Source organism: Aulostomus chinensis, chromosome 11 (genome assembly GCF_037954235.1).
Source record: "Aulostomus chinensis isolate RoL2024-O1b breed Wild chromosome 11, RoL_Achi_v1.0, whole genome shotgun sequence".
Classification (NCBI taxonomy): Eukaryota; Metazoa; Chordata; class Actinopteri; order Syngnathiformes; family Aulostomidae; genus Aulostomus; species Aulostomus chinensis.
This window is the reverse complement of record NC_141330.1, coordinates 26049212-26076324: the sequence shown is the minus strand read 5'-3', so window position 1 is coordinate 26076324 and position 27113 is coordinate 26049212. Positions and strand designations below refer to the sequence as shown.

The 27113-nt window shown below is 46.6% G+C and overlaps 2 protein-coding genes across 10 annotated transcripts in view; both read left to right on the top strand.

Moving 5' to 3' along the window:
• Nucleotides 1-25564, top strand: part of dop1a (DOP1 leucine zipper like protein A) — a 34237-nt gene extending 8673 nt beyond the window's left edge. The window contains exons 9-40 of the mRNA XM_086219209.1: nt 1501-1615; nt 1708-1828; nt 1961-2080; nt 2350-2467; nt 3162-3191; nt 3883-4149; nt 7469-8003; nt 8164-8447; nt 8530-8682; nt 8764-8864; nt 9496-9752; nt 9869-11993; nt 12235-12346; nt 12783-12965; nt 14273-14398; nt 15174-15308; nt 15821-15876; nt 16041-16145; nt 16321-16387; nt 16636-16780; nt 17403-17482; nt 18463-18572; nt 18725-18874; nt 19339-19400; nt 21420-21572; nt 21757-21893; nt 22006-22061; nt 22695-22859; nt 23105-23234; nt 23325-24018; nt 24845-25254; nt 25342-25564. Coding sequence (XP_086075335.1) covers nt 1501-1615; nt 1708-1828; nt 1961-2080; nt 2350-2467; nt 3162-3191; nt 3883-4149; nt 7469-8003; nt 8164-8447; nt 8530-8682; nt 8764-8864; nt 9496-9752; nt 9869-11993; nt 12235-12346; nt 12783-12965; nt 14273-14398; nt 15174-15308; nt 15821-15876; nt 16041-16145; nt 16321-16387; nt 16636-16780; nt 17403-17482; nt 18463-18572; nt 18725-18874; nt 19339-19400; nt 21420-21572; nt 21757-21893; nt 22006-22061; nt 22695-22859; nt 23105-23234; nt 23325-23633 — 6507 coding nt within the window. The 3' untranslated portion in view covers nt 23634-24018; nt 24845-25254; nt 25342-25564. The remainder of the gene's footprint in view (nt 1-1500; nt 1616-1707; nt 1829-1960; nt 2081-2349; nt 2468-3161; nt 3192-3882; nt 4150-7468; nt 8004-8163; nt 8448-8529; nt 8683-8763; nt 8865-9495; nt 9753-9868; nt 11994-12234; nt 12347-12782; nt 12966-14272; nt 14399-15173; nt 15309-15820; nt 15877-16040; nt 16146-16320; nt 16388-16635; nt 16781-17402; nt 17483-18462; nt 18573-18724; nt 18875-19338; nt 19401-21419; nt 21573-21756; nt 21894-22005; nt 22062-22694; nt 22860-23104; nt 23235-23324; nt 24019-24844; nt 25255-25341) is intronic.
• Nucleotides 25565-25569: 5 nt separating this feature from the next.
• Nucleotides 25570-27113, top strand: part of snap91a (synaptosome associated protein 91a) — a 52298-nt gene continuing 50754 nt past the window's right edge. For all 9 annotated transcript variants that reach the window (XM_086219217.1, XM_086219216.1, XM_086219218.1 and 6 more), the window contains exon 1: nt 25570-25763. In XM_086219217.1, the coding sequence (XP_086075343.1) occupies nt 25634-25763 (130 nt within the window). In that variant the 5' untranslated portion in view covers nt 25570-25633. The remainder of the gene's footprint in view (nt 25764-27113) is intronic.

The window sequence follows — 27113 nt, the reverse complement described above, 5'->3', positions numbered from 1 at the left end:
GGGTCCGAACAGGGGGCACAGAGAGCAACCAGGAGGGGAAGTTTAGTTTCTGAAAGTATTTCTGTGGTTTGCTGCTCTGCCATCTGTTGTTGGAGCTTCCACCACTGGGAGAGGGTTGGTACCACAGGGACCATCTGTTGCAGGCTGCAGGCTTCAGTCCATTATGTGGCCGACGAAGCGTGAAACACACAGTTAAAACAGAAATCTGGGTGGGGGGGGCAGCTATGGGTTTGGTTCTGATAGATATTATAGGAGGCAAAGTGAGTTAAAAACAAATCAAAGGTAAATGGAGGTGCCCTCAGCCATGTCAAACTTGGATGTGTGTGCGTGTGTGTGCGTGGGTGTGTGTGTGAGTGTGTGCTCAACATGACTAAATGTGCACTTTAAAAAAAAGTGTGTGACCCATTAAAAATAGCAGTACAATGAAAGTTTTAGTTTCTCAAGAAGAGACTTATCTCCATGTGCAAACAGAAGCGCACACACACCAATCAGGAGGGTTCGCACGCCATCGCACACCTCACCACACCAACGCAACAAACCAAACGACATAAAACAGACCGAGTTGCCAGACTTGCTAATGGCGTTAATCACCAGTGTAAGAAAATGTTTTATATGTTAGTTGTATATGTATGTTGCTCTCTGCTCTTCCCTTTCTGAAAGGCTGAAACATGGAAGGAACTTGGGGTATGGAATGAATGGGTGAATCATGCTTTACAGATGTGGATGACGATGAGAAGGTGTCTGAATCTGCCGCGATCCTCATCACAGGCAACAAAAATGGTCTTGATCTGTGATTTCCTGCCAGCCACCCTGGATGGGGGTGTGTGAGATGGGCAGAAAAGGGCTTGACTGCTGTAAACCAGCCAGTTGAAGGCTCAACACTCAGGGCTTCCTCACAGCCTCAGGCCCACTACATCTGATGTCACGCAAGAAACGGGACAAAGTTCAGGATTTATCTTCCCATTTTGAGAAAGAAAGACACGCAAAAGGAAAAAGTGTCTTGTTTATGTAAAAGAATCAACTTCGACACCACTGACAACACACTAGATGTAAAAGGTGAATGGGAATTGGAGGCTGACAGCAGACCTCCTTTTTTCCTTCTAGTTTATGTCTTTGCACCTCCATTTTGTTTGCTTTTATTTTTGTTTTATTTAAAAAAAAATCCTTTAGGCACTGCCATCTCCGTCTATGCCGTGCTATGTGAGATTGGTTGTCAAGGAACCTGTTTTAATAAATGTTCAAAAGAGAACAATGCCCACTGGATCCGGCAGCACGCCTTCCCCACTGCTCTCAGCTAGTTAATGATCAAAAGGAACCAGACCTCGAGATGACATCACCAGGCCAGTCCTCAACATAACAGGCACCCAGTCTACTGGCACTCAAAAATGTCAGCCTGCTGACTGACCAGCCTCAGGAAGCAGAAATATCTGTTTGTCTCTGGTTATTATTTGGTCTTCTTTCTCGCCATCCTTGAACGGTTCACGAACGTCTGTATTCCAGGCTATGGTGGGGATCTTGCAGGGCAAGGCCCGAGGCGGGGAGGAGGAGAGCATTCTCATGCATGACCTCAAGCCGTTTCGCATCCTCATCAGCCTGCTGGACAAACCGGAGCTTGGTAAGAATAATATAGAGATGCTACCAGATTCTGCCAACTCACCGTCTCTGCTGTGAGTATCAGTCCTAGAGTGCCTAAGTGTCTCTCTCCAGGCCCGGCAATCCTGGAGGACGTTCTCATCGAGGTGTTCCGCACTCTACACACACAGTGCCGGACAGAGTTGGACCTCCAGAACCAGAGTCCATTCAGCAAGGACCACACACACCTCAGCAGGTCAGTCCAACGCCTCCCTCCCAAACACTGTTCTCTTCGTTCCTCAGGTACAGTTGCAGCATCGAGACTGAGGTGTTGGCTTGCCGTGGTTTGCCACATTCATCAAACAATTTCCTTCTGAATCATTCTCAGTAAACTACGAGAGAACAAGAAGACGGCAGAGCTGATAAAAACGGCAAACCTCCTCTTCAACTCCTTCGAGCCGTACTACATGTGGGACTACATCGCTTGCTGGTTCGAGGAATGCTGCAGGTGTGCATGTACACATCTTACACATTCAGGTGTTCTCTCGATGGAAACATCCCGCTGGATTTGTTTTCCTGGAGACGGCTGGGACTTTACTGACCCGCTACTCTGTGCCTGTCTGCCGTGGTGCTACACAACACCTAGCTGCTTCTGAGAAGCCTGCCCTGTGCCCAGATATCACTCCTGTCCTCCTCACCTCACTCCTGACTCACCTGCTGTGATCAAGTGTGTGTCCATATTCATGAAAACTGAAAAAAACTTTACCGATGTTCCAGGAGGACGGTGAATGTGAGCGCGTGTGCGGCACAGCCTGCTTGGAGCTCAGATCCTCCTGAGCTGTCGCTGGTGGAGTTCTGTCAGCTGGTTGACTTCCTGTTGGACATTGTGTCCTTGGTAAGGTTCTTTCTTTCGCTCTTTCTTTCGCTTTTTTTTTCTTTCTTTTGCTCTTTCTTTCACTTTTCTGTCACTCTTTCTTTCACTTTCTTTCTTCACTCCTTTCATTTTCTTTCCTTTGCTCTTTCTTTCTTTCTGTTTTCCTTTGTCTTCTGGTTCCTGTGTAGCAATTGTAATTTCTACTTTATTCTGCTCTTACTTCTCTTTCACATATTATTCGTATTTCCTTGTCCTTGGCTCACACACCTCCTATAAAGATCTAATTTGTCTCCTCCACATTTACAAGAGTTCTTGGTCCGATCCGGGGCGCTACTGCCTCTGTTCGTTTGTGTCTGTGGACGTGTGTACACTCCCAACACAGGCTCTGATATGCCTGTGCGTTTGATTTCCCAGCTAAAATATTTGTTTGCATCCTGTCAGAAATATGCCTGTTTGTATTTCCAATCTGAACAGGTTTGGAAATCCTTCACTTTTTAATTACCCTGGTTTAAATGCTTGTTGATTTATTTTATTTGTGTGCCCTTGTGTGTTAGAGAGAGAGAGGAGAGAGAGAGAGAGAGAGAGCACTGTGAGTTTGTAAGTGGGAGAGAGACAGTGTGTGTGTGTGTGTGTGTGTCTCTGCAAACAAAGTGTTGTGTGGCCTGTGCTCTGCTTGCTCCTGTCTGTTGAAACTATCTGCTCTTTCTCCTTGAAGCCTACTAGAAGCATGAGGGTAATCTGCCAGGTAAAGTACTGCTCTTTCCTGCTTTTTCACCTCACCCTGCTTCACTGAGGCTACGATAACATTTCTGCAACGTCCTACCAACATCCCTCCGGCCATCTTTGCCCCCACTCTGCTTTGAGTGATCATTTCAGAACGATTGACCCACTGTCGTATATTAACATCAAAAATGATCTGGAGTCAGAGGTGTGATGACAACATCATCACCTGTGATGAAAACTCACCCTGGCTGTTTGGTGTGGATCTTGTGAAAATGAAATCTTTGCCCAGTGTGCTTGTGTTTTCCGTTCAGCGTGCATGCGGTTATATGCTGTTGCAGCACTCACATATTTTTAAGAAATATGTCTCTTTTTGGTTTTTACTCCATGGTTTAAATGTGTTCTTCATTTTTGTCATATTTTCTATCCCAAAAAAATTGCTTGTTGAGTCAAACCACTTTCTTAAATTTGAAATAAATAACACAAGATAATAAATTCATAAAATCACACATGAAAAAATAAGCTACTGCACACTTTTGTCTATAGGTCCTTTCATTTTTTTTTCAAGAAAAAAAATGTTAAAAATCTTATAACTTACATTAAATGAGAATAAATAGGAACCAACATAAAAACAAATCATATATTTGAGGAACATACTGACAAATATATAAATATATACATTTAGTATAAATTTTGTGTTTCTCCAACTTTCCCAGGAGACTTACATTGAGATCCAGACGGAGCATCTCCCTCAGCTGCTCCTGCGCATGGTGGCAGCTCTCACCTGCCACCTGCAGGCCCTGGGTCTGGGGGAGCTCACACACTGCCTCCGCCTCTGCTCCAAGATCCTCAGCAAAGTGCAGCCACCACTGGTGTCCCCTCTGGCCCTGCCTTCGGGCCCCAAGAATCAGGGTCTGTCCAGCTCCACTGGTAACATCCCAAACTCAGCAGTGGATAAGAGTCGAGACAAAGGGGACAAGCGGGTGAGTAAAAGCAGTGAATGTTCCGTAAGATGAAGTGTTGACCCTCCTCCATCACGGATGTTTCTCTTGCTGTTCTCAGAGTTTGGTCTCTGCTCTTTCTTGGAAATACACATTGTTGTAGTTCCAGTAATTCATACTGGGCAATGTGCAAACAACACCATTGCTTTAGAGGAGCTCAATTTTTCTTGAGCGCGGGGTCTTAAGTGTCCCTCAGAGAGGACTTCTGTAGCACTCAGGGCCCTACTTGGTTTATATATGCACAACTTATATGTCTGATATATTAAAACCACATCACAGCATCATAGAAATGCAAAGCAGGGCCGACGGTGTAAGTTTTTCAGCCCAAACGGACATACATACCAAATAGATACACTACTTTATGACTGTGCAGCGCAACCGTTACAATTATACATCCCATACATTGGCGCAAACTGTAATTAAGATGGCAAATGTGAGGATCCCATTTGGAAAATTACTGAAACTGTAGCAACACACATATGTACAAACATTTTAAATAAAGAAACAGTGCCCAGTAACAGTGACTAATAACACAGTTAATTTGAATTTTTATTTAACTTCAAACACAGGCAGGTAAAGTTTGCAAGTTTTCCCTTGTTTTCTCTTTTGAAGTCGTCGTTCATGTGTGCAAAACAGTGGGGACTCAGTGTGGAGTAGAACGTGAAAGGTGTTTGTCCCTTCTTTTACCCTGATATTGCAATGACACGCTCGATTGAGACATCAAGTGTTGCTTGTACGACAACATCTCGATTCAAGAGAATCGGTGATAAATCACCCCCCGTGCACATTCATTCATCCTTAACATCCTCATCACTTTTACACAGTGTTTGGGAAGATAAAGATACAGAAAAACAGGAGTTCATGGCTAAAATAGTACGAAGTCATGAATTAGAGACCCACCAACATTTCACGTGTCGTGTTTTTAGGGGAGCTCTCGTCTCCCAAGGACACCCTGACTCTAGTAGTTCACACCCTGACACTGGGAACTTCCCAGGTCAACTGCCTTTGGCCTTCATGTAGACGGAAAGATCAAAGTGTTAAGTTGACCACTTTTGTGATCAGTGGGAAATAAAACCCTCCATCAACATCGGCACTGTCACTGCCATGCAAATGTCTGACATCAAAAACAAACCATCCCAGCTGATAGTTCTGTTTTTGACTCCTTTAACAGTCTTTAGATAAAAGCATTGGTCCTGTTTCACACACACACACACTCAGACCTAATCCCAGTTCGAGCCTTTTGACCCACTTCACCTACAAGTTGCTGCCCAAAAACCATCAATTCAAGCTCTGATGGTCTACCCTAGTCCCACAACAGCCTCCTGCCAGCCCCCTGCCCCGTGCTGCCGTTGGATGGGTGGTCCCATGACTGGCCCTGCCATCCCACGCTCCCTTGACACAAGCATTTGAAGACTTGTTCAGAACAAACGCTTCACTGGATGTCCTGGTCCTCCTGGTCTCTGTCCAGCAGCCTGCTTGTTGAAGTGTTTAAGGGCTCAGTGAGGCATATGTAGGAGTTCAGTCAGTCTGTTGCATGGCCAGCGATGGGAAGGGGCTAAATGGACTGAGCTCAGCCCACGAGGGGCAGGAGAGTAGAAAAACAGAAGATATTAACCAACAGCTGAGCCAAGCTTGCCTCTTCTCTCTGAGGAAGCAGAGGAGCCTGTGGTGCCTCCAGGGTGAGCCATCTCCATCAGAGTGGAAAACATCTCGCATACATCCTCTGCATACTGGAGCAGCCCCACCCCCCACCCTGAGGGGCATATAGATAATGCGTTCTCCAACATGCCATCTGAGTCCAGGCTCCAGAACGCTCATGTTGCCTTGATCAAAATGGATCCCCGGAGGCCCTCAGGCTCCCGAAGGCTGACTGTGATAAGAACCTGTAGCTCCGTCTGTTGTGGGATGCAAGTCTGGTGTACGAGTCCCTCGGGTCAGACCCATCTGGGGGCTGTGCTCAGGCCTTGGTGGAAAAAAGACTTTAATGGAAAAGTTGAATGTGTAACTTTTAAAAACAACGGCTTTTTTTGTTTTTCTCACCAACCAAAAAGCATATAGATGGTCTTTTTATTTCATGCATCACCCGTGGAAAATGAGATGAAACAGTGTTTGAAGCAGATTGTTAAGGAACGAACACGTGTTTTCTATTTATGAGTATAGAACAGTGCAACAAAGATAACTGCTGATAACGGTGAAGATTGGAATCTACGATATTGTATTGTTGTTATTATTAAAAATGTTGTAGTTAAAGAACAAAGTGTGACATTTATTTATTACAAATAAAAACAGGAAAAAGTAGAAACCTTGCCATTTAAACCAACCTTGACTTCATAGCAGATTTCAGCGTGTATGAGGTGCATGTGAATGCAGCATGTTTACGCCGATGACGTTGGTGTAGTAGAAGCATAGCTGATCTGATCGAAGCGAAGTAAAATCTGGTCAACTGGACGTAAGTTTATCTTGAAGACGTTTCACCTCTCATCCGAGAGGCTTCTTCAGTTCTAGTGAAGAGTGTGGAAGCTCCAGCTTATAAACCTTTGTGGGAGTGGTCAGTGCTATTGTAGTGGAAACGACCCTCCCGAGACTCACCTGGCCTCCCCAAACGACAGTCGTTGTGCGGTGTCAGGGAGTTTCAGGGGTGGTCGTTAGGGAGTTTCACCGACCACTCAGATGCTAATGGGCTGTGCTGGCAGCAGCCGTTCCACATGGGTCTTTCAGCTGAGCTCTTTGGGGAAGCTTTGAAAGGACTTGGTTGTAGATAGGTGAAAGGAAATGTCGCAGTCCACCTCCTCTGTTCAAAGATGGTTTCTCTATCCTGACGAAACCATCTTCGAACAGATGACCTGGATGAATGAAAACCTACACAGACATAGCTGATCTGGTTTCTGAGTGGAAATAGCAGGACTACACCTCTCAAGTGTAGATGGTGTGATGTGTCCTGCAGGGTGCCGGATGAGGATGAGTCACAGCGTAGGGCTTTGCTCCTGTACGGGATGGTATTAGCGAGGGAGTGCAGTGCACAGCTCCAAGCAGCTTGGAGGCGGTCTGTGGCTGGTGCTCCGACGTGATCTTGACAAATCAATTTTTACGTCACTGTTTTGTTTCAAACATTTACTCGTCATTGGCAGATTGCCCTCCGAGATCTGCACAACAAATGACAAATCTTACCTGCGTTGGTGGGTGTCCCATCCATGTCAAGGATAATGATTTATTGTGTACCTTTATTTTTATTGGCTTCTCTATGGTCATATTAGTGTAATCTGCTGTTTTTGTCCCTCCATCCTCTTGTCTCCTCATGCAGGCTCTTCTTGCTCCTCTGGAAGTGGCTGCCAGCGGGGAGGTGTTTGAGGATGGGGAAAACCCTCCTAGTAGTCGTTCCTCTGAAAGTGGCTTCTCAGACTTTGTGCAGTACCAGGGGGATGACCCTGAGGCGACGGAACGAGCACCTCACCCTCACCCAGCACTCAAAACAGGCCGTCGCTCCTCAGGCCCATCTCAGACCAAACCTCTGGACAAACCAGTCATGCAGTGCTGCCTGGAACACTTCCAGCAGTTTCTCTCCCGCCTCATCACCTTGCATATCACCTCTGGGCAGGCGGACAAAGCTGAGAGTGACAAGGTCGAGGTCTTGCAGTCGGGGACCCTGGTGTCAGAGGGCTTCCTACACAGCAGGCATCTAGAGCAGACAGAGTCCTGCTCAGCCGCTGTGCTGGTGCAGAGAGAGTGTGTTGCTGCCTTCACTGCTGCCTGCCAGCTCTTCCTAGAATGCTCCAGTTTTCCAGTCTACATTGCGGAGGGTAACTTGAAGGCCTCGCCCCCTCAAGAAGAACAGTTAGGTGAGTATAGAAAGATGAAGTGTACAGTATAATATATGTTCATAAATAATATCTATAGTATGCACGCTGTTGTCAGAGCAGTGAGTGTGAGACAGTAAAACATCTGAGTGCACAAGAAAGATGTTCTCTATTTCTGTGTATCCCTCCTGCATCTATACAGACAGCGAGTCGCTCCGTCTGCCAGTGTGGTTGCAGACACTGATGGATGCCTGCCGCCTCCCCAGTGACTTCTGTCTGCAGGGCGTGGCCATTTCCCTACTCATGGATCTAGTGGGATTGGCCCAGTCGGTTGCCATGGTTACTGCTGAGAGTGTGGCCTCTGGTGGCAGCTCGGAGGCTGCTCAGCCTATGAGTCCCTGCCAAGGTCGAGTGGCAGTCATCATCAGGCCCCCACTTACTCAGGGAATCCTAAAGTACATCGCTGACAAGACGGATTTCTTTAAGGTACAGATTGTGGCGGTGAAGGTGTGGTCATCTTGGTGTTCTGATGGTCTTGGCTCTGTGTAATGGGCTATCTCTGACCCAGAATGTGGCTCTGATCCTGTGGGACCAGTTGAGTGAAGGAACTCCTCAGCACCATCAACGCAGTGTGGAACTCTTCTACCAGCTACACAACCTGGTACCGTCCTCCAGCATCTGTGAGGACGTCATCAGTCAGCAGCTCATGCACAGGGACAAGGTCAGTGTGGTGCACAGCAACACACACTCCATCAAACACAACCTGCCCACGAAATCCATGTTGAAACTCTTTTTCTTCCAGAGAATTCGTCTTGAGGCCCACGTGAAGTTCTCTGTGTTGTGGCATTTGACACGAGACTTGAACATCACCAAGTCCTCCCCTTTCAACCGCACATTTGACAGGTAGGTCTGGATCTGCTCTTGCCACATTTTTATCTGAATCTAGTTGCCTTTTTCAGAAAGATTTGTTTCTTTGACTCTTCATCTTTTTGAGATTCTGTGCAGCGGATGGCCGTGGCCAGAGGCATTTTATGTGGAGGTTGTGCATCCGTCAAACTCATTGTCATTAACAGGCTATCGCTGTAACAGCTTGAGGGACTCTTGTGAAATTCGTTGCGCGTGTTCACTTAAACTTGTTGGTCAAAGTCACTGTGACTCCTCAAAACATGGTATGGGCTGTAACTCAAGAATTAAAATGTTAATTATAACACAATTTTAAACAAATTTCTGAGATCAATTTCATTCCGACATCTTGGTGTTGTGCAAAAACCCTTTCAGGTCGTTATTCTGTGCCATTTTAGGAACGCTTTTAGGGAATAATGATACATTCCATTTAGCCAAAAAAGGCGCATAAACCCCTTTCTTATTCTATGCTTTCAAACTCTCTTCGATGGACAGGATGGGTCTGAACAAACATGGAGTTAAAGTACAGATGGACTGGTTGGTGGAGGAATACAATCATAAATCTGTAAACTGTAATCTAATCTCCTGTGTTTTGCATGTCTCTCTCTACTTCTTTGGCTTTGCTGTACAGATCTCTGTTCATCATGCTAGACAGTCTGAGCTATTGGGATCCATGTACCAGCTCTGTTGGTCGGGCCTGGCTCAATCAGGTTCTTCAGAGACACGACATTGCTCGAGTACTAGAGCCTCTCCTCCTCCTGCTGCTCCACCCTAAGACCCACAGAGTTTCGATTCAAAGGGTGCAGGCCCAGCCCCAGGTCCTCCCTGACCTGCCTGAACAGGAACCATCAGAACCTTTATACACCCGGGACTGTGGCCTCTCTGAGAGTAAGTAACAGCTCTTCCTCACATCTAGTGTTTCAACATGGACTCTGGATCATCAGAGGAATATTCCTGTCAGTGTAAAAACAACTTTTCCCTCTCTCTTTTACTCTTGTCATTAGACTTCAGTCAGATCCAAAGGGAAAGGATGGCGCAGGAGGAGCTCCGAGGTCTTGCAGTGGGCGACATGGAGCCGTTCTGTCTCACTGTCAACCCACTGAGCGACAGCCTGTCTATACTGAGCTTGAGCAGTGAGAACCTGCAACTAGCTGGTGGATATCCGCCTACTGACCAGCAGGGGGAGCCCCATAGCTCTGAATCAAGTGGTTCTCATTCCTCTACTGTGGAAAATGGCAGCTTTGAGGAGCCAGAAGGTGTCATCTGCACTGTCCACAGTTCAGACCAGCAGCCCGGTTCCTCTGAGGACGTGTCTGATGAGTCATTAGAGGAGGCTGTGTCCTCTATTGTAAAAGAATTGATAGACAGGGTTCTGAATTTAGAGGAGGAGGGGTCTCTTGAAGTCCCGTTTCCACCTGAAAACTGGCCTCAGACAGACACAGACAGCACTTCGTCAGATACTTCCAATGGTCAGCGTCTTGACTCTGGGCCTCCTCACATCTCCAACCACCAGACCCTTCCTGAGATGCTGGCTGAAGGCACACTGGAGTTCCTCTGTGTCGCACCTGCTGATAACACCACCGAGGAGCAGCACAGAGAAGGCATCACCCGTCACAGCTCATCACCTTCCATCATCACTTTGCCTGACAGCTCAGACCCAGCCACCCCAGACCACACCCTGAGGGTGGATGACCCTCAAGCCCGTAAACGTAGCCACAGCAGCACTCAGCTTAGCCTTAAAGGCAAGATCATGGAGAGGCTGGCAGACAAATCTCCTGGGGCCAAGCCCAAGATCAAAAAGTCCAAGAGGAAAGAGGAGGAGAGGCAAAGAAAGGCAGCAAGCCAAGCTGAAAAACTGCGACCGCCAAGTATTTTTTTCGGGGACAGCCTGGATCTAGAAAATTGGTACAGCTGTGGGGAGGGTGAGGTATCAGAGATTGAAAGTGATACTGGGTCACCCAGCGGGGGCTCAGGTGGGACTGTTGGGGGTGTGAGCGTCACAGGGCGAAGATCTTCCTCTGCCCCGCCTCGGTTTAACATCCATCCTCTTTACCAACATGTTCTTCTCTACCTCCAGCTGTACGACTCTTCCCGGGCCCTTCATGCCCTGTCAGCAGTTGCTGCCATGCTAAGAGCCGCTCCCTCAGGGTTTGTAAGTGCTATTTCCACCACCAGCATCAACAATACCTACACTCCACAGCTGTCTTTGCTCCAAAACCTGCTGGCCCGTCACAGGGTCTCCGTCATGGGCAAAGACTTCTACTGCCCCATCCCCCAGGACTCCCACTCCCACTCGTTCCGCAGTGCCATGTTCTTGGAGATCATCATCTCACTTTGTCTCTACTTCCTAAGAAGCTATTACTCCGCCCACGTGACAGCTGGTCCACAGGACTTGGCAGGAAACCGGGCCATGCAGCTGACCAGCGTGGAGGTCTTAACCCTCCTCTTCAGCGAGCTAGCCAAAGTCACAGATGGTTCCGCAAAGGGCTTTGCTAGTTTCATCAGCGATGTCCTGTCCAAGTGCAAAGTTCAGAAAGTGGTTCTCCATTGCCTGCTCTCCTCTATATTCAGTGCCCAGAAATGGCACGACCAGCGGATAGCAGGGGTCAACGTGGCCACAGTGGAGGAAGGTCTATCAGAGGACAGTGTTATCAACCTGTCTGAGGACCAGGTGGACAGCTGTAGTGCAGTCCAGTCACAGTTACTAAGACTGCTGCAGAGCCTAGTTGTCCTCGAGCACAGAGTTCTGGTGCCATCAGATGAAGGAGGAGAACCTGCAGGAGGAGGGGCGGGAGGTGGAGGGACAGGAGGTGGCACAGGGGCAGGGTTCGAGATCTTAGGTGGAGAGGTCGAGCATGTCAACCCTCAGCAGCCAATGACATCACTGCAGTACCTCCATGGACAGCCAATCACAGCGCAGGGCATGTTCCTTTGTGCAGTCATCAGGGCGCTTCATCAACACCATGCCTGTAAAATGCACCCGCAGTGGATCGGACTCATCACGACCACGCTGCCCTACATGGGGCGCGTGCTGAGGAGGGTGGTGGCCTCGGTCACGCTGCAGCTGTGCAGGAACCTGGACAATCTTCTTCACCAGTACCGCTATGAGACGGGGATCACTGATACCAGGTATGACTATCTCTAGGAGCCTTAGTAGTCCAGGCCACATCCACACACAGCATTCAGGCAGTGTAATGCCATGCCATGGTTTCGTCATAGGATGGCGCCCTTGATCACAAAATGAAACAACTTACTTTTCACGTCAACCATCTTTCTGATTCACTCAAGGCGTAACATTCAAACATTTGTTGATGACTTGTTCAAATGGATGTAATAAAAAGTCAACTGGTGTTCTTCTCCACTCTTGTAGACCCCAGTGGATGGCTCTCTGCATCCCTCCTGACCTGATTCTCACAGTGCTGGAGGGGGTAACTGCCATCATCCATTATTGCCTGCTGGATCCCTCTTCCCAGTACCACCAGGTGAGGGCGCCGTACGGGGGAACGACTGGTAGCTGCATCCACACCCTTGTCACACAATTCTCTATGTGTAGCAGCCCTTCATGAGTCATACATTCATAAGAAGAGTATCTTAATCCTCTGGAGTCTTGGGCTGATTGAATACTCGTTGAATGTGTCTTTGTACATTATTAAATACTAATTAGTTTTCAATACAGTACCAGCTGCGTGACCTTATACATTATATTTTCCCCTTGGGGATTAATAAAGTATCTATCTATCTATCTATCTATCTATGTGTCTATCTATATTTTTCAATATGACATCCCTGGACCAGCAGAACTAGTAAATGGATGTGTTCACTCTGGCGTGATTGCGTACTTGAACATGTTCGATTGGACTTCTTTGAAAAGTATAACATACTCCGCAGTACTGATGACTCTGTGTGGTTGCGTCTCAGTTACAAGTGAGTGTTGACCAGAAGCACCTGGCTGAGGCTCGCTCAGGCATCCTGTCCATCCTCCACACCATCATGTCATCCGTCACACTGCTGTGGAGCGTCCTTCACCAGGCTGACAACTCCGACAAACCAGCCGCTGCCTCTGCTTCGTCCACCTCCAACATCAATCTGGGCTCCACGAAGGTACATGAGCAGAATCTAGAGCTATCAAAGACCCTGTGTCATCATTTGTTTTCGCTCAGTGCAGCAAGTTGATGTTTCACTGAACAAACTAAAGCAATGACAGGTGTTTGTCCAAGAAGGATTTTGCCTTTTTTACACACAGAAATAATGAAATTGCACACAGTGTATGTCAAACACTAAACTTACTGTGTATCGTTTGTTACTTTTCATTGACGCTTTGCCAAAACAAAGGCAAAGAAAGTGTCCATGTTTTTATACTATCATGAGATAGTTTTTTTTTTTTTTTCATATTTAAGTGTAATGTATATAGCCTGAGGGGAGGCATGGTGGAGCAGTGGTCATCACTGCCGCCTCCCAGCAAGAGGGTTGTGGGTGGAGCCCCGGCTGCAGCACGGGGTCTTTCTGGGTGAGTCTCCATGTTCTCCCTGTTCCTGCTGGGTTCTCTCTGGTACTCCAGCTTCCTCCACAGTCCAAAGACATCAAGAGGGACCAGGTTAATCCAGACTCTAAATTGACCGTAGGCGTGGCTGGGAGAGCCAATGGTTGTCTGTTTATATGTGTTGGCCCTGCCATGGACTTGTGAACCCTGCCTCTCACCTGAAGGCTGCTGGGATAGGCTCCACCCCCACCACCCATAACAGGATAAGCAGTAGAAAATGGATGGATGTATAGCCTGAAGTTTTTCTTGCAGCATATTGCAGGGCTCTGGTATTCATGTAGAGGAGGTGTGAACAGCAAACTAAGGAGCCCCTCAGTGAACCTGGAAGCCCTCCATTGTTCTTTCAGAGAGGAACCACACCACCATGCATTTTTGAAATAGAGTTCTAGTATTATAAGCCTGTCCAGATGGCTATAGGTTTTCTTAGTGGAGGTTGGTAATGTAATTTCACCAGGCTAATATGAGATTAATGATTTTTATCCAGTGCCAAACTCAATTTGTATTCATTACAGGGGCCAAGTCCCTTCAGGAGATTTCATTAAAGCCAAACAACCAAGCTAACACACTTTGCAGTCTAACTCCCGTGGTGTACACTGCTTGACAGCAACACCACGGAAACAGAAATAATGTTTTTTTTTATCATGTATTTGCATAAATTCATGAATGATGAAGAAGCTGGTGTATGTATATCTGAATATGAAAACGTCTCTCCAAAAATTAAAGGGAATAATACAATATTGGAAAACTGTCAAGCCTTCTGCGATTTTCCTAACGCAACCCACCACACTGATACTAATATTGACTGTACCTAGAAAGTTAGCAAAGGCTTGGGTACAAACAAACCTCCTCACTCTCATCTGTCCCACAGAAAATCCGTCAGCAAATCCTTGAGCTTCTTGGCCCAATTTCCATGAACCACGGCGCTCACTTCATGGCAGCCATTGCGTATGTTTGGAATGAGAGGAAACAAGTCAAGATTCCTGCCAGAAACAAGGTTGGTGATAACAAGTAGTTGAACGTAACCGTCCCTTTGCTGCCTGCCGGACCTCATTGACTTTCTCCCTCTGTTCAGTTAGCAGCTGAGAGGAGAGTCGTCATTGTGGTGGCTGCTGAAACATGATGTGGGGATGCGATGATCTTGCCCCCCATTGCACTGCTCACATTTGTACTGTAGCTCATGAAACATTTCACTGAATCCTGTAAAACAAACACAGCCGGATGGCAATAATTTTGGCTGCTGTTGCTAACTGTCTGAGGTAGCTACAGGGATTAGTAATTCTTACAAAATCTTAAAATATCTTGCCATCATGCCTTGATGGATTTTGTACACTAGGCTGTGTCTGTTTTCGTAATTTTTTTGGTGAGCAGGAGGGGTGGATGAATTATGGGGGTGTGGCACTCAGCAGGCAGCTTATCATGACCAGAATTAAATCTATGTTAAATGTGTGGAGTGACACTGGCTTGCGTGAGCTGTTTTCAACATAATGGACTGTGGTCTTATTGGGTAACGCACCAGTACGTTCCTAAGAAGATTATTTTCTTTTGAGGTAATTTGGGAAGGAGGACTGCCAGAAAGCTGCAGTAGAGCAGACAGTAACAGACTGGAACTAAAGAAACGTCTTGGACGAATGCTGATAAGAAAAGGGAGCTAAAAAAGACTCAAAAGGGAAGCTGAAAATACATCACCAATATTTGATATTCAAAGACGTTTCTCCCAGTTGTGTGTGACTCTCCACTGCTGAACTCTGATTTGATACTGTGTGTTTCAGGTGATTCCACTAGCCAGTGAGGAGCAGCTGCTGCTGGTGGAGCTTGTTCGTTCAGTGAGTGCCATGCGCACAGAGACGGTCATGCAGACAGTCAAAGAAGTTCTAAAACAGCCACCTGCCATTGCAAAGGACAAGGTGTGTGTTTGGATTTGTGTTACTGTCAGCTCTACATTGGCATTGAAATCCAGTATCTAATATTGTGTCACCGCCACCTTTGTAAAAAGCTACTGGCTTCTAATAAGCAGCAGCAGAGGTGTTTGACTTTTAGCTAAGTGACCACACTGACTCTCACTCGTATATCATTTACATGGAAACTTAAGCTGGAGGTCAAATCATGTGGCCTTGGTGCATTTGGTTCTATATTTTCTGTCCTCTGGTTTTCCACAAGAATTTTGACACTGGGACCAGATGTTCTAACACAATGTTCTCACCCTTTTTATCTATTATTTTGTCAGAATATGTGTCTGAAAACATTGCATGACATGTGCAGATGAAGGGTCTGACATGAGCTGATTATGAGATCAGATGCAGGTTTAGCTCATGCACCAAAGGAACAGAGGGCGTGCGCTCTGTGGACAAGCGTACCTTCATGTGCCTCTTATATGTCCTTGTTGCTCGTGCTCATTCATTTACACGGTTCCCCACAGAAGCACCTGTCTTTGGAGGTCTGCATGCTGCAGTTCTTCTATGCGTATGTCCAGAGGTGAGTCCACTTCCTCCCAACATCAGTATACATTGGTGTAGATGTGTGCTTTACATCTGCGTCCGTACAGAATGATGTCACTGCTTTTAATCACCCACATAGCCTTCATAATTGTGAAGCTTATGTCTTAATGTTTTGTACTTCCCTCCGTGTGTTTGTCGTAGGATCTCCGTCTCTACTTTAGTGGACAGCTGGCCCCCCCTGCTGGCTCTGCTGAAGGACTCCGTGCAGTTAGGTCTGCCTGCCCCCGGACAGTTTCTGATACTCGGGTTAGTTGGCTCCTCTTTCCTATTGCCAAACAGGCGTCCTCACAGCACCCATGTATGTTTGTTATTGTGGGAATGTTAGCAGATATCATGGGGCCTCCTCATGGCATGAAGAAACAGTCTGAGGAGACTGCACCTCGCCTCACTTAACGGCTCCCTTTACCTCTCTGTTCACTAGAGTTCTCAATGAGTTCATTTTGAAGAACCCCAACCTGGAGAGTAAGAAGGACCAGCGGGAGCTGCAGGTAATTACTCAGGCCTCCAGTTGAACCCTCATTTGTTTTCGTTAAGCCTTATGATTAGATTATACCGTACATCTTCCCTCTAATAGATTTAATATCCCTATTGTGTCGTTGTGGGTATCTTTATATGCTATTTTAGCGCCAAGGTGGAGCTTGTTTCATGCTTTATCGTCACACAGGGATAATGAAGTGAGAACTGTGAACCACAGTAGAAGCGAATGTGAGGTCACTGAATGTTGCTTTGTGTTTAGGATGTGACCCATAAAGTGGTGGAGGCCATCGGGACGATTGCAGGCTCCTCTCTGGAGCAGACTACGTGGTTGAGGAGGAACCTGGAGGTGAAGGCCTCTCCTCAGATAGTTGTGGATGGGAGCAGCCTGGAGGCGGATGTAGAAGGTGGGTCTGTCTTCCATCCACCTGTGGCCCTGGACTTTGTAGTCCCACTGGGGTCGGTCTCTCCTTTAGGAACTGGTATGATCATTAAAAACCAGGACAGGTCATGGAATTTGAAATTAACAGGCTAGAATGTTTTTTGTTGTTGCTGTTTTTTAAATAAATAAATCCAGAACATCTTGGAAAAGGAAAATGGAAATTTACCTGAATATTAGCGACATGGTATAGTTAAGATTGATTAAGAAAAAACTCTTTTTGCTAATGAAATAATGTTAACATACTGCTTGTTTCTTTTGTATCAAATCAGGCAGCTTATCATTTATCTTGGTTACATTTTTGTTAAATTTTGACATGTGATAAAAATGTCTTGATGAATCCTGTCTTTTATGATATTTGCACACATGGTTACTGGTGGTGTGACTCAGAAAAGACAGTTATTGTGTTTACATCAGAGATGCGTTTTCATGTGAGATATTAATCAAGTGTAGCTCGTAACGTGAAAATGAGTCACCTGCATGCTTGTGTTCACATAAGTATCTCTAACTGATGGCCTGCATGTTGGAGCTTGGCTGTCTTCATAGTTCTTGTGTGCTGCTCCTGCTAATGTGATATGTGTGTTTTGTAGATTTAATGCTCACAGTAATGGAGGCCTCCAGCTTCACTCCATCAGTCTACAGTGTTCATGCCCTCACACTGCTGGCTGAGGTAAAGCACCCATGTCCCTGTGACTCAGCTCAACTCTTCCTGCACAACTCTCGTCTCTCAGGCCATCAGTCAGCCGGCTCGGCCACTTATTTCCATCCTTCATCTTGATCCAATCTCAGGCTGCTCCCACTCACGTGTACCAGCAGCGTTTAGGCCTGTCGCTCTCAGTGCAGCCCTGCTACGTTTGCTTGTGCTACCAATCAGTTAAGTTTGTAAAGCATTGACCCTGGTTAGAATTATCCAAGTGACTGATGTGTCTGGGGTGGGACTGAGAGAGTAAAATCAAAAAGAATGCCTTGTGTTGTGGACCGGGGCATATTTCTAAATATATTTTTCATTGTTTTTCCTCTTATATAAACTGCTGCAGCTTTTGTGATCTGCTGCATCCCAAAATCCAAATCAGTCCAGACACAGGAGCCACGTAGGCCAGAATGTGTTTGGGACCGGTGCCAATGTTCAGATCTGCACTCTGTGTGATGACTTTGTTCACATCTGGCCAAACCAGTCACACCAAGGAGAACCAGAGTTCGATTTGTCAGACTAAAAAAAAACCTCAGGGCTGACACACTCGGTCCTGACACACTCCACCTGAGGGATGCCCACTTCTCTGCCTCCTCCTCAGTCGTTAGTAGAAAACCAATAAATCTATCTGCTGCTGTGAAGAAGCTGGTCAGTTGAAATCACGAGCCGCCTACTTGCAGCTATGCTGTTTTAGCTGAGTGGAGAGCTAATTATGCCTGCGCTTCACTGCTGTTTCTCAGCTAATCCATGAGGATTATTCTCAAGGTTCAAAACTGTATCAGGATGATGTTGCGCGCTGTTTGTCTTACTTGGCAGTAATCTGGTGCTCACATGTGAATATTAAGTCAATAAATCAATATTTTGAGATGAATCTCACTGAAATTTGGTCCTCCCATGTTGTCATGTTTACTGAGAGTATGAGGCACAATGCTGACGTAGCTTTGCTGAAATTTTGGCAGGTTCTGGCTCACCTGTTGGACATGGTGTTCTACAGTGACGAGAAGGAGCGGGTCATACCACTGCTGGTTAATATCATGCACTATGTAGTGCCCTACCTCCGCAACCACAGGTAGGAGCCAGCTCGCTTCCATTTTATCTAGATATGCTGTCATTTCATGATTATTTGTTCCAAAGTTAACTTTAATTTCACGACGGAACATGCAGTGAAATAATGTCCAAATGAATTGTAGCTAATCATGAGTTCCCTGGTCTCCTTGGCAGTGCTCACAACGCCCCCAGCTACCGGGCCTGCATCCAGCTACTGAGCAGCCTTAGTGGGTACCAGTATACCCGTCGTGCCTGGAAAAAGGAGGCCTTTGACCTCTTCATGGACCACACCTTCTTCCAGATGGACTCCTCCTGCGTTAGTCAGTGAGTAGAGGAGCCAACCTGACAGAGTGGGGTGGGGGGTGGGGTCATACTTACAGCTGCTTTGTGGCACACACCATTTCATAATGCATAAGTTGGAAATCCCAGAATGTTTCATCAACTCATTATTTTTTTAGGATGATTTTTTTCATTTAAAAAGTTTGCATGGGAATTTTTCTCCTGAACAACTGAGGTTTCCATTACTGAGTGTGGAGAGGAGAATAACAGGCAGTGTTCCCCGTCAGTTCTTCACTCCAGCTACATAATTTATACAGCAGTCTGTCAGGGGAGGAACGAGAGGAAGGAATACCTCTGATACATCGTCAAGTTAGTGTTTAATTGTGTTTAACCAAATGTTCTAGCAACGCAACCAGAGTACAAATGAATGCGGGTATGAAAGTCGTGACTGTTGCTTTGTTTCTGCTCTCTTGGTCTAACATAACCATGATTCTCCTTTCATTTTGCAGCTGGAGAGCCATCATTGACCATTTGATGACTCATGACAAGACCACGTTCAGAGACCTCATGAGTAAGCTTTCAATTCCTTTAGTAGATTTGAATTTGAGAGTAATTTGCAGAAATTAGTGGCTTCAGTTTTAGACCTTTACCAGATCATTTTATCCCACTGACATTTACAAAACCCTGAGTGTTCGTCCTCATCATGTATAATCACGGATCAAAACAAGCACCACAGGAATGTTTGCGCTCTATGTAAAGAGATACCCCAGCATTTGGGGAGATGCTCGCCATCCTGTCGAGAACCAGACAACAAGATAGCGCTGCCTTAGGGAGCTGAGACCTACTGGGACTGGCTAACCCTAGTTAGCTTAGCTCAATGAATGGTAATAGTCAGGCTGTGTAGCATTGCTCTGTTCTAGCCTGTAGCTCCTTCTCTTTTCCGCTTCAAATAGATCTGATCTATTTGAAGCGGAACAGATCTTGGTCTGTTCAGCCGTTAACCTTCTTATCCTCGCTAACAATGCCGGGCGTGATGTTGTTGCTTGCTCTTGTACATGTTTACTAATTTTGCTGGCAGACATTTTGAGTTGCTGCATCAGTTACAATATCTTGCAGGTAAGTATATTTGACTTTTGAAGGAGGTATGCTAACACATCTCATCCACTACCGTTTATTGCGCGATGCTAACTGGTAGTAAGCGGGTCTCTGTGGGTGAGTCCATCAGGTATGTCAGCATGCGTCTCATGTCTGGCTCTTGTCCGCTTTAAACTGTCGGGACATTTACTTCCATGAATACCGATCACCATTAACAGTTGACAACAATTGTTCTAACTTTGCTCATTTCTGATCTGTATCTGTATCAAAAGAAGTTTAGGAATGCTTGTAATTACAGAGACGGACTTGAGAGGCTGAGGACAGAGACGGTCTGCGATCACAGATGTTGTGTTTTCACTGCATTTTCCCCCTGTCATATTTAGAAAGTGGTGTGAAATGTGTCTGCGACTCATTTGTACCACCAGTTAACAAGCAGTCACTGTGACTGCAGATAAAAATGAGTATTTGCTTCGTCCTCTGACTGAGAAATTAAACCTACAGGATCACAGCAGGCGCTGAGCTTTGAGATCAGCTGTGTTGAAGTAGGTGATCCCTGAGAAAAAATGTTGTGTTGCTATGCACAAGCATCTGTTGCCATAGAGCAGCGGCAGGCAATGGGTGGCCCCCAAACTTGTGTGTCAGTCACTGGTTGTGCTGGACCCACTGGTAACTTTTGGTGGGAACGTGACGCCTCATCCTGGGATGTTGCTGCCACTGCTTGAATCTTACTTGTTGGTGCCTCTGTGCTGAGAAACAGACACACGCGTTTTGTTGTGGTTTTTCTTTCTTCTGCCGTGAATTTCTGACTAACAAACAGGGAAGTATCGCCCGCTGTGCCACTCTCTCTCTCTCTCTCTCTCTCGCATGAAGAGCTAAAGTCTCTCACCCAATAGCTGATCTCTCGTTCTCTCTCCGATCACACAGTAAACAGAAAGATGGTTCAAAACAAGGCGGAAGTCATTAAGACTTTAAAATGTCACATGGTTGTAACAATTAAGGTGTTTAATCTCTGCGCAGTCCGAGCAACAAGAAACCAGCGAGGGTGAATAAAGGTGTTGTCCGTTCATCTTTGTCTGCATTATAGCTGGCAGCTTTCCTCTTCAGACTTTCAGACAGGGACATTTTTTCTCTTTATAGCTCTTAATGTTTAGCACGTTTACAACAAGAGACTCTTGACAGTATTTTATCTCTCAATTCAGCATTCTAGCCTTTGATTAAGCCTGATTAAGTCTGATGTCCTGCCTGCCATTTCATGGCTTAAGAAGTTTTTGACCTGAGGCCAAACTTACTTGCTGACCCCTGCCATACGTAAACATGCTGCAGATGTGCTTCCAAGATGATGTAAAACAGACAAAAGACTTTCAAATAGCAGCACAGCTGGAAGACAATGCAGCCCCATCCAGGGGTCATGCAAGCTGTGTGAAATGTAGAGTAATAAAGTGTGTGTGTGTGTGTGTGTGTGTGTGTTTGTGTGTGTGTCCGTCCCTCCCTCCAGCTCGGGTGGCTGTAGCTCAGAGCAGCTCTCTGAGTCTGTTCACTAACAGGGATGCAGAACTGGAGCAAAGGGCCATGTTGCTCAAGCGCCTTGCCTTCACCATCTACAGCAGCGAAGTGGACCAGTACCAGAAATACCTGCCAGACATACAAGGTACACGCCACACACACTGCTCATAACGATTAGCAGGGAAGCCGTTTACTGGACTCAACTGTGTCAAAATGGAGCCTGATGGGTGTTGGTGAGGTCTTATTAATCATTGTTAGCAAGTTGTAAAGATTTCCAATACTGATGTGAAACTTGTTCTGTGTGTGTGTGTGTGTGTGTGTGTGTTCAGAGCGTCTGGTGGAGAGCCTGCGTCTGCCTCAGGTGCCCATCCTTCATGCTCAGGTGTTCCTGTTCTTCAGAGTGCTGCTGCTGCGCATGTCGCCTCAACACCTCACCTCACTCTGGCCCACCATGATCACTGAACTGGTGAGCAGCAGACATCACGTTGACTGCAGCGTTCCTCCCTCCCTCTCTCTCTCTTGTCTTTTACACAAACCGAGAGCACAATTTCCAACATGCTACATCTGTGTCCCTGCAGGTTCAGGTGTTCCTGCTGATGGAGCAGGAGCTAACAGCAGATGAAGACATATCAAGGTACGTCATTTGTCAATGCTGTCACAACTGCTCTGTAGCATGAAAAGCAGGGATGCACCAATTTCCCAGCCAGAGGCCAGAATCGTCCGGGTTTCGTTTTGCCTCACCGGACAAGGAATTGGCTGATCATGTCTGGCGTTTCCGAATCCTGATCCCTCATCTATCGCCATAGCGCACCGCTTCGCCAGGAATTCGCGGCAAGACTGTATTCGGTAGATGGCGCTTCAATTTGCACAAATCAAGCCAAACAGGAAATGTCCACAATCATGGAATACTATATCCCGTCGGTTTTCAAAATAAAACACCATGTGGAGGCCCTCGCAAAAGCAGATCCGAAAAGGACCCAATATAAGCCCATACTCCACATGCAGGTGATAGAAACACAAAAGTCATGATACAAAGTAAAATCAGCAGAGACAGAGCCTGTTAAAATTAGATTTTCATGGGTTTTTATTCTGCCGAGTGTGGTTCTTGGACAGAAAGTCATACAACCAAAAAAGGCAATAAGAGGTCACACTAACCAAAATAAAGGGAAATTGTAATCAAAACAAATGCAATTGGTGCGTCTCGATTGAAACTACTGTATTAGATATGACACCTCCCTGTCAGTCTGTAATGACTCATCTTCTCCAGGACGTCGGGGCCTTCTGTGGCGGGGCTGGAGACCACCTATTCTGGAGGGAATGGCTTCTCCACCTCCTACAACAGTCAGCGCTGGCTCAACCTCTACCTGTCTGCCTGCAAGCTCCTGGACCTGGCCTTGACCCTGCCCCCCGAGAGCCTGCCTCAGTTCCAGATGTCAGTACTAATAATTCAGCTCATAACTGGCTTAACTCAGGATAGAGCTGTGTGAAGAATGATGAATAAACAGCCGTTCACGAACAGCGGGACTCTACGTGTGCCTATAAAATGCAGTTGGATTCTTGTGTGAACGTTTTAAAAGGAAGAGTTGAGTAGTGGAGGGAAAGTGGCTATGACTTGTCGAAGACTTCTGTAACTTAAGTAGAAAAAAAATGGTTATTTGAAGTCCTGCTTCATCGTAGGTACCGCTGGGCCTTCATCCCTGAGGCCTCTGATGACTCAGGATTGGAAGTTAGACGTCAGGGGACCCACCAGCGAGAGTTTAAACCCTACGTGGTCCGACTGGCTAAGCTGCTGAGGAAGCGAGCCAAGGTATCATCCTGCCTTCTCTGCACAGGCTTATTAAATTAGTGGGGAAACACTGAATAATTTGTTGTCCAATCCTTCCCTATAAACATACAGAAAAATCCAGAGGAGGACTGCTCCACCCGGACCCTATCCTGGGAGCCGGGTCATCTGATGCTGACCCTCTATGTGATCCGCAGCATGGAGCAGCTGCTCCCCTTCTTCAACCTGCTCAGCCAGGTGTTCAGCAGCAAAGCCGGCAGCCGCTCAGGTCCCACCTACACCCACAACCCTTCAAACGCCTCCTTCCCCAGCCACAAGGAGGGCCACAAGCTGGAGAGCCAGAAGGTGTTCTGGAGTCGAGCGCGACAGAACATTGAGGAGATGGTGGAAAAAGACTTTCTGGAGGGTCTTATCAAGACGTGAGGGCGCAGCAAGGGATTCTCCAACGGATAACTGATCAACACTAGTGAAAAACCTCAACTTGTATATGATAAGCAAGGGAATACAATTTGTACATTTTTGTATTATTTTACTTTTCAAGAACTATTGTATTTAATTTTAATTATTTGTACATAAGGAGCGGCTTTGATGATTGACTTTTAACAGTTCATGTGAGTCCTGTGGGACAAAGTGAAGGTGACGTGCCATTCCATATTGATGTGACTTAACGAATAAAGATTTCTATTGGGAGGGTTTCACCGCCGTCACTGTGGCATTCAAGTACGATCCCCCAGCAGTGCTGCATTATCTTGACTCCAGCAAGATTCTGAAACCTCAAAATTCAAGTGAATTCATGAAAATGAAGCAAGTAAGTTCCTCCTTACCAACTTCCAGCTGACTGTTTAATAGCAGGGTTTTCTATTGACCCTTGTCACAGAAGCCATTTTGACATGTCAGAGTAAACAGGTGTTAAGTATAAAATATGATTAATCTTAACACAGTCCTGATATAATTAATGTATAAGTACTTCTAAAAGGCATATCCTAAACTTTAAGTTTAAAAAGCCTCTTGTAGGTCTTTGAAGTGGAAAAAAAAGACCTAAGCGAAGTTAGCAACTAGCTAAACCCGCCACCCTCGAGCCATGCTAACCATTGCCGTGGTTTTTTCTCTGGCCAGAGACCAAACAAGAAGATAAAAAACAGGGTGAGACGTTGATTTACATTCATCTGGTGACGAACTGTGTCCTGGAGTAAGAGTTTAACATTTGTCCATGTCTTTTCAGAGGTTCAAATCATGAATAGCAAATTACTATCCACCAAAATGGATCCGGTGTATCGAGATTTCAAGACACGTGACAGCGTAGGCCACAACGGCAATAAAATAAAATAAATGACGAATATTTAAGATTTGAATGATTTATTCATTTTTGAATCTCAAGACAGCCACTAGCTTTGAAAAGAAAATGAAGTGGAGAGAGTAGAGGGGCGGTGAAGAGAAGGGAGGCAGCAGCACCATGGACAGGGACAACGGCGGCACTCCCGGCGGTGAGCGGGGGACAACCGTGCCAGGCCGAGCTTCACTCTTGGGGTGACCTTCCAGGCGGGGGAGAAGTGTGACGCTCGGTTGTAGCGTACATGCATTAACCCTTTCCTGTCCTCACTGCTCCATTTCACTCTATTTCTCGTCTCCTCCAGGCTCTCGCGAGAAAGCGGAAGGGAAGGGGCATCGGCTAGTATGGTAATGTTACGTCACACGACGAAGGGGGCGGGGCGAGGTCACTACTCGAAATGAATTAATAATTAAATAAAGAGAAAGATACAAACCCGTTGGAAGCACCGCCATCCGACGACTCATCGCTTGCAGGCTGAGGTGGGCCGCAGCACGGAGGAAGGAGGAGGAGGAGGAGGAGAACCGCTGCGCTGGACGGCGGGGGGCGATGCCAGCCTGGTCCTGATGCTCCCCTGCACGCTCAGTTGAAGCCGAGGAGGATTATCCTGGAGGCTGGAGGGAGGAAGCCAAGGAGGAGAGGGGGGGAGGCATCATCGAGCATCATCCCGAGAGGAGCGTTTTGCTAGAGAGGCTGAGCAACTAATAACGCCGAAATGTAAGAAGCTGACCTACGATAAAAGATGCATCAGTAAAAGCTGGAATGATGATTTTGCTCATTTAAACTTCCCTGCATCCTTTCCAGAGCATCCGGGGAGGAAGTCCGTGTCTGGTTGCTCCAGTGAGGCGTGCACATCAACTCTGAATGGGAATCTACCATCACAGTGTTATGCAATTTGAATCCATCGCCGTCCGTTAGGGAGCGGGCCACAGCCCGGCGGAGGTGTCTGCTCCTATCCCGGGCAGCAGCTGGGACTACTGCGCCCGGTCCTTCATTTTGGTGGCGGCGGCGGCGGTGGTGGTTTGGGGGGGGAGGGCTCAGGGGTCTCGACCACTTTGGACGCTTGATCAGTGAGGTTGGACTCCGCGGAGAGAAGATGTCGGGTCAGACGCTGACGGACCGCATCGCCGCGGCGCAGTACAGCCTGACGGGCTCCGACGTGTCCCGAGCTGTGTGCAAATCCACCACACATGAACAGACGGCCCCCAAGAAAAAGCATCTAGAATGTGAGTCTCTCCCCCCCCCCCTCTCTCTCTGTTTATCTAATTTGTCCTTTCACCCTCCATCCATCCTTCCTATGTTCAACTAGGCCATGCACCGGCCATGATGGTTGCCTCCCCTCGTCCATTCCTCCAGCATGTGTGTGTGTGAGTGAGTGTGTTTGTGTGTGTACCCACGTTGCAGCTCTCTTACAAAAAGCTGAAGGCACTATAGTTTGAACTTTAATTGAGCAAAATAAAACCTATTAGGCTACCTAAGTACAGCAGGGCTCCATTAACTGTGCTGGTGACTGCATAATTGAAAATGTTAAAAGTGGTGTTGTTACAACTAAACACACTGAGGCCTCTTCCTGGGATGGTGTCTGCTGCGCCAGGCTCTGACATCAGTTTCTTTCATGGTAATGGATTTAGTGGCGTGTGGGTCTGTGGCGTGGCACACGCTGTGTGTCACCTGCAGAGGAGAAATAGCCAGATAAAGAAGACTAACCAGTGCACGTGCAATGCGGTTTCATGCCACCAACTCTAATGAGCACCCATACACGTGTTTGGAAAAATTTGTTGACAGTTGGTTAAATGTGTGCTAGTCTTAAGAAGGTAAAAGGACTCTGAAAGGTTTAGATTGGAGAGGTTTATCACATGAGTGGTTGCTTGTTTTAGTTGCACTCCAGCTTTTCATGGACCCTCAGTGGAATCCTGGATCCTGGAACCCTCATCACTTCAACCTTTAATCTGTACCAAAACCAGAGATACTGCAACAGACTTGTAGGAGTCGGACCTTTGACCGCCTGGGTGTTTCACTGAGAATGGGACTGGGCAGGCGGAGAGACGGAGGGACCAGCAACCCAAAAACACCATACCTCTGGCCTAAGCTGTGGCAGGCACGGGGGAATAAAAATGTCCTTAAATGGTATTCAGTCATCAAAATCCCAGCCAAATGACGCAAATACGGCCAGGACATCAGAGGTGACGATGAGCCATTATCATACTAGTTTCCTTCAGCTGACTTCAGTCTCAGGCTGGAACGCTTGAATATCTAAGTGATATCAATCCACCCATCAGTTAGCGTCCCAGCTAAAACCTACAACTGACCAATTTAATCATGGCACAAGTTAGAAGCTTGTTCTCTTGCCAGAGTTTCTCTCAGCATTTTGTAGATGTGGCTCAGTGCCGATGAAGCATTTCCTTTCTACTTGTTCTCCCAAATGCCAGTTACAGTCATTGTGATGAATGTCAAACTTGGCAACTGCTCCAAACAGCAGCTTGAAAAACATAAACCTCGGTTCTTCATATATAACAATGTCATACAACATGTTTCAACAGAAAGTGACATCTTGCGTTTGCAGCCTCAGCTGGTTA